The sequence below is a fragment of the Nyctereutes procyonoides genome, unplaced genomic scaffold (assembly GCF_905146905.1).
Source record: "Nyctereutes procyonoides isolate TBG_1078 unplaced genomic scaffold, NYPRO_anot_genome, whole genome shotgun sequence".
NCBI classification, from domain to species: Eukaryota; Metazoa; Chordata; class Mammalia; order Carnivora; family Canidae; genus Nyctereutes; species Nyctereutes procyonoides.
The window spans coordinates 47,595,469-47,602,820 of NW_026575049.1; the positions used below are offsets into that span (position 1 = coordinate 47,595,469).

The 7,352-nt window shown below is 33.6% G+C and overlaps 1 protein-coding gene across 5 annotated transcripts in view; it reads left to right on the forward strand.

The window, feature by feature from the left end:
- PPM1B (protein phosphatase, Mg2+/Mn2+ dependent 1B) overlaps nt 1-7,147 on the forward strand; it is a 78,029-nt gene extending 70,882 nt beyond the window's left edge. For 3 of the 5 annotated variants that reach the window (XM_055327959.1, XM_055327962.1, XM_055327963.1), the window contains one exon: nt 3,451-4,514. In XM_055327959.1, the coding sequence (XP_055183934.1) occupies nt 3,451-3,756 (306 nt within the window). In that variant the 3' untranslated portion in view covers nt 3,757-4,514. The other 2 variants (XM_055327961.1, XM_055327960.1) reach the window with 2 other exon arrangements.
- The last annotated feature ends 205 nt before the right edge of the window (nt 7,148-7,352 follow it).

Here is a 7,352-nt window from a genome sequence, read left to right on the forward strand (position 1 = left end):
ATGTCACTTACTACTAGTGTTGTCACCCTGCCAACTTAAGTCTCAGTCTATAAATTTCTTTACTCATAAAAATTAGGGTTGTGGTACCTATTATGTAGGCTACCTATAAGGATTAGCAAGGTCATGTGCATAAAGTTCTAAGCACAAACATTAATTTTCCTTCCTTAGGTGGTAGGGAGGAAACAGAAAGGAATGTGAAATTCTGTTTACCTGAAAGAGTTTACAGTCTAATTTAAAAGGCTTATGATCAGTTGCAAGGTAGAATTAATTGCTATAATAGATGTGTAAACATGATGTGTATATACGGGTTCAGGTTAAAAAAAGTATAGCTTAACAGTATTTTTAAGAGTCAGATGAAATGGCTGGAAGAAGACTCACTCACCCAGCCATCTTTTATCAGCACAGTAGGAAAATGTAATTTGCTTTGAGATAAAATGACTTTTAAATGTGGTTATTAGGTCAAGTTCTTTTCAGTTCAGTAGCTCTGTGATGCCAGCCATAGTAAGTTCATCCCAACTTGATTTATAGGCCTGATTTTAATGTGTTTTTTGTAAAAAGCAACTATTCCTCCCCAACTACCACTACTACAGAATTCACAGAAACATAGATACTTACTGTAATAGTAGGTGTCAAATGAAAAGTGAGAGGTGCTTTATCTTTTGAACCCACCAAAATTGAAATACAACCAATATAACAACCTTTAATCAGTAAGTTCAAGTAAGTCGAGTCTATATTGGAGGTTCTATCAGAATCAAGTGATAGGCTTTAAAAACTTATCCCAATGCAGTGAATCTGAGTATCATTTGATAGAACTTTAGGATCTATATAATTATTTTTAAAGATTTTATTCATTTATTTATTTTAGAGAGAGTGCAAGCAGGAGGAGGAACAGAGAGAGGGACAAGCAGATTCCCCGCTTAGCACCCAGAGATCTGACCTGAGCTGAAATCAAGATTCAGACGCTCACACAGACTGAGCCACCCAGGTGCCCCCACGTATTTCTATTTAATCTTAAAAGCTCCGCAAGCAATCCTGGTATGAAACCAGGGTTGATAAACACTTCAGAATTTATTTCATTGTCATTGAAGGTTTTTGTTTTTGTTTTTTTTTTTGATAAAAAGGGGAGTTGTTGGTTTGAGTTGGAGAGGGCAGGAAGTGAGGTGGAAGAGTGTTTATGCCGTCTATTAAAAGTTCTTTGTGATATACCATCAAGTAGAAATTTTCCTTGTGGAAAACCTGATTAAAGACCAGTAAGGTTTATGATGAGCAAGCTTTCACCTCATTGCTCCATCTTATTAACCTTTCCTGAATAGAGTCAAATGAGAAACTTGATTTGGGGATGTGGGTTTATTTATTTAGCACAGAAGGAAAGGTAAGGGAGAATAAGTCAGAAAAATCTTAACAGAAGAGCACGTTTTATTCTCTCCACATGATAAATTTTGCAAATTAAAAAAAAAAAAAAGTTATTTGGGACACTTGGCTCGCTCAGTCCAAATAGCATAGACTCTTGATCTCAGGGTCGTGAGTTTGAGCCTCACATTGGGTGTAGAGAGTACTCAAATAAATTAAAAAATTTTTTAAATTTAAAAATTAAAAGTTACAGTTAATCTACATTAGGTAGAAAATTAGAGAACTCAAAGAAAATAAAGCAGGGGCGCCTGGGTGCCTCAGTGGTTGAGCGTCTGCCTTTGGCTCAGGTCGTGATCCCGGGGTCTGGGATTGAGTCCAACATCAGGCTCCCCATAGGGAGCCTGCTTCTCTCTCTGGCTATATTTGCCTCTCTCTGTCTGTCTCATGAATAAATGTGGTTATATTTGTGTTCCTTTTGTTTCTTTGTTGCTGAGTTGTAGGATAACAGTCTACAGAAATGGTTAAGAGTTTTTGTCAGATCATCTATATCAGTAACCTTTTTTGAGTTATTTTCCCAACATTTTATGATGAAGACTTCCAAATATCTAGAAAAGTTGAAACGATTGTAGGGAGCACCTATACACCTTCTACCTAGATTCAACAATTGAACATTATACCATACCATACTTGCTTTATCTCTCTTTATGTGTGTGTGAATATATATGCTACTCTTTTTTTTTTTTTCCACTGAACCTTTTGATAGCAAACTGCAGACATTTTGGCATATTTTGGCATGCCACTCTTAAAAGTGTGGACATTTCGAGGCGTCTGGCTGGCTTGGTTGGTAAAGCATGCAACTCCTGATCTTGGGGTCATGAGTTTAAGTCCCACATTGGGCGTAGAGCTTCCTTGGGAAAAAAAAATGAGAACATCTTTCTACATAACCATAATATAATACTATTATCATGCCAGTGAAAATTAAGAGTATCATCTAGTACCAAGTGCAGATTTTCCCAGTTGTCTCTAGAATGACTGTGATAGTAGTTATTTTGAACGATGGTCTGGTCAGGCTGTTATCTAGCATATTAATGAAGTTTGTAATCAGGTCATTTTTTCTTCCCCTTGCCATTGAAAAAGAAGAGTCTGAGCCAGCTTTGCATACAATGTCCTACATCCTGGATTTGTTTTCTTGTGTCCTTTAATACCATCCTCTGTTCCCTATTTTCCTATAAATTGGGAATTTGCTTTATTAGATTTAAATTAAACATTTTTGGCAAGAACATAGGACATGGTTCTGCACTCCCTAATGAATCACATCAGGAGGCACACAATGTAAGGTTGTCTTGCTTTTAGACTGTCAGCTTAACTGTGATCAGCTTCGATGTTAGAGCTTGTTTTGCTAACAAGATTAAGTAGCTGCTGTTGTAGAAACCTCTTAAGTTTTCCAAAATTTAACAAAATATAAAAAGATTAGGTAGTTTCCTGTTCATGTCTTATTATCATGTTTTAAATAATTTGATCTAGAAATGTTTTTATTAAGATATGTAAGAAGAAAAAGTAAATAAAATTTTTACCCACAAAAGCATTAAAATTTCCCAAAAATCCAGTTTAAATTTATATAGTTCTACATTTTGTATCTCTTCTCCTTACCTATCATTTAGCGGCAGGGATGAAGAAACTAATGTTCTAATGGCCCGCTTTTCTGTCCTTTCCTATTGCTTTAAACACTAATTTCCTTTTGTACTAAATCATTCTAGACAATTACTGTTTTTTGTTTTTTCTGTTAAGCAAGTCAGTTTTAGGAAATGCTTGTGTTGCTGTTGAATTCTAATAGTGGAGTAAATTTCAGAGGAAGCTTCAAATGCCAGTGTGAAATAAGATGTAAACTAGTTAATGGTAATTTGCTAAAATTAACTTGATATTTCAAGTGGAAACTTTTATTGACACAAGTAAGACTTGATACTTATTTAATGAAATGTTCTCATGCTTAGACTATATTACTCGTGATAGAGAAATGAGTGTTTTGCTGTGCTATGTTATGAAATACATGTGATATCCTAGTTTGTCTACTGACACTGGGGTCTTGAATCTCAAAAAAAGGCCTCCGAGGAAGCAGAGGAAAGTGGATCACAGGGAAAATTGGTGGAAGCTCTCAGGCAAATGAGAATTAATCATAGGGGAAACTACCGACAACTTCTGGAGGAGATGCTGACTAGTTACAGGCTAGCTAAAGTAGAGGGAGAAGAAAGCCCTGCTGAACCAGCTGCCACAGCTACTTCTTCGAACAGTGATGCTGGAAACCCAGTGACAATGCAGGAAAGCCATACTGAATCAAAAAGTGATCTTGCTGAATTAGACAGCTATAATGAAGATGCAGGGACAAAGATGAGTGGTAAACGAATATGACTTGACTTCGTGGTAATATTTTTGTGATCTTTGATTTGATGGTTTTTACTTAGGAAGTATAATGTATGCATTTATATAACCGTTTTGTTATTTGAATCTTGGTAAACTAGTTTTATTACCTTCAGATAGCCTTGTTTTTTTAAGAAGGCCTTTGCATACACCTTTATCAGATAGTTTAAAATTGACTATTTATAGTACTTTGAATTTAATAAAATTCTATGTCATTTCATATTGTATGCCAGAAATGAGGCTACTAGTTATTCGAATCAGTAGTTAACTTCATATTAGATAAGATTAGAGATTACTGATAAGCAAGATGACATTATATTGTGGAAAAACTTGTAAATGTAGAATTCTGCTTCATATTATTTTACATATTAGTACACTCATAGTCAGCTTTGTAATAAATTTGTGTTTTCTTTAGTAACTTTAGTTCTTCAACGAATGGCAGATGCTGGCCTGTAATTTTTTTTTCTTTCCAAGGATGATAATTTGTGTGTTCTTTGACTTGTTTATACTTTACATCTCTGTAGTTTTATTTTTAGAAGTTCTGAGCTGTTGGATGTGTGGTTATTTTCTTTTCTCTGTATTCTTTATTGAAACCTAATTTTTGAAAAACCTATGTATTATTGATACAGCTTTGGTTTGTACATTCTGTATAGCCTAACTACATACATCAAAATGTATGTCAACCACGTGTTTAGAATGAAATTATAAGTGTTCAAGTCCAAATAAAGCATGTGATGTGGAATAATCTATGCATGTTGTACTTATTTTGAAATTAAAAAAAAATTTAAACAACCAGGTTTGGTATATTGGAAAAATACCCATTAGAAATTCATTTATATTGATAGAAAATGTAGAAAACTTTTGACTTGGCTTTTGTCATTAACAAAAGAAAACATTTTGAGAAGTCTTGCTTTCTCAAATCCATTGTTTCTTATCCCCTTTTTGTAATACAAAATATTCATCTGTGGCCAGTATAGACACACATAGTCATGTCAGAGACTTTCCATGATGAGCACTTTAAAGATTGCAAGACCCGTCATCTTTGCTATAAGTATTCATCAGATATTAAGAAATGCAAGATTTACAGGATATTCTAAATAGTGGTAGATATGAATTTTGTTTTCATTAAAATAGGTTTTTAAGATACAAGTAGCTAGTAGTCACATGGGAAAATATTTCTTACAACAAATATTTTGTGAATGTAGAACATTAACTTTTCTTCTTCATGTTTATATTTATCACATATCTAAAGTTGCTTACGGTGCCCTAAGTTGAAACTTTGGATCTTCGGATGTAGCTGATGTTTTGATCTATTTTTCCAATGCCAGAATATTTTTAAGTGGTTTGAGAAAGAGGAAGGCATTTGGTGGAGAGGGGAGAAAAAAACCCAACCAGTTATCTATCTGTATTAGATAGATCCATGTGTATACACACAGTATACACCACACACACCTCTCTGTAAAAGTGCCTTTTCAAACAAAGAAAGGAAGGTAATTTGTTCATCTAATTTTGTTTTCTTTTGAAATTCAATCCAACCTGGAAGTGGTGTAGGTAAATAATAATAATATTCTTCCTTTTCTCTTCCTGTAGGGTGCTGGAGATCTAGAAGACCCATGGTAGCCTTATAAACCTTCTAAAATGCTTTTGATTCTGAAAATTGGGGGAAAAAACTTTTAATCACAGTTTTCTTCAATACAAGGGAAAATATTCTTGTGGATTCCCAACGTTTTATGATATGAGCAGAAAATCATTAGCATTTCCCATCATTTGTTCATATTTGTGTTTTCTGATAATTGCCACTTGTAGCATTGCCTGTACTACAGTATTTTTTGCCAACCTCAGGCATACTGGTTACATCTGTATTGAACTTTGGGCCGTAGGAACCAACGGAGTTATTTCACCACAAATAACAAACTCTGCCTGAGGTGCATGGGAATATAGTTAGCTGTACTCTGAAGATACATTACGTTTTTGTTTTGTTTTGTTTTTGTTTTTGTTTTTTTGTTTTTTAGACAAGACACACAACATATAAGCATGTAAGAGTAAAGAATTGTATGGGATGTTCCTTTCTCAGTTCACCAAGTTGGAAGCCTTTTGCAGCTCTGTGGCTTGAAATTTCCTTTGAGCAATTTACTATAGGATATATATTTATTATTAATTGTTATTTAATTTTTTTCTAATTTTACCTGTATTACCGAACTGGGTTTTCCAATAATGTCCAAATTGTAACGTTGCCTGCTTTTCAAGATAAAGTGTATTTGGCAATAATATTATAAACCCTTACAAATTTTATGCATGTATCTACTACATCCTTCAACTCTCACTAGAAAATCTTTTGAAACCAAATGGATTAATTTATGGCTATTTATAATTTGCTTTGACATCTCACTGCTGCAAATTTTTTTAAATGATGAGATTTGCCTTTATAATGTAAATTGTGATTTTTGTTTTACATGTGGGTTTCTATAGTTTTAATTTTTCAGCTTTTAAGATAAAGTTTTGTGTGTAATTTGGTATAATTTTTAATTGTTTACGTTCTTTTAAAAGCTCAGAATATCACATTGAAATGACTATAAATACATTTAAAATTATCTATTTTAGATCTAAGGAAATATTACAGAGATATTTTCATGGGTTCAGTAACCTTTCATTTTATAACATTGGGCACGGTACAGAGTGGCTGTCACATAAGGTACTTGAAGATTATTATTTTAATTCTATTTTTACAATAACCTTGAATTCTCTTGAGTTTTGCATGTAGTAAATCCAATTAATGCCGAACATGAAGAGTAAAATATTTATCGAAAAGAAGCTATTGGGGTAGGAGAAGCAATGAATGTATCCATTTGTACATGGTTTACATGTTGTGGATGCTTTGTAAACATTTTCCTATATGTTTAAATTGTGTTTCAGCAGGATGTAATTGCCCTTGTGTGTAGTTAAAATGAGTCATCACCTGGTCCTGTGTGAAATGGAATTCATGATATTTTCTGTAACATTTTCCTGAAGCTGTTTCTGGAGAGCCACACGTTTGAATACAGACAGCTTTCCTGATCATTTGATTTATTGTGCACCTGATTTTTTGGTCTAAAAGGAATTATTGCCACAATATATTTTATTTATTCTTTAGATTTTAGCCTTGTAAGTTAAAGTGCTTTACATGATGATGTTTAAAAGCTATCTGTCCCTTTACTGGGTTTGGGGGGTTGTAAAAAGATAGGGAATGAAGAATGCAAAATGGTTTATTGTTCAAACTGTCCACTCTGATCCGACCCTGTACTGATAGTACCTTTCCAGTATGGTATTGTGATGTTTCATACAATGCAGTGAACATAACCAACTTGTTACCTAAATAAAGAATTGATAAAAACGGTGTGACATATTACTATTTGGTATGATTTTTAAAAGTCCAGTTTTGAATGTTACTTTTAAACATTTTACATAATTGGAATATTTTATGTGAAACTTTTCATACAGAACAACATATAGAGGAATTAACCAAACTGTGTAGGACATTGCTAATTTAACCGCTTCTTTGCTCTGAAACTACTCTTTATGCCATTTCCGAAAAATCTTTTTCAGGTGGT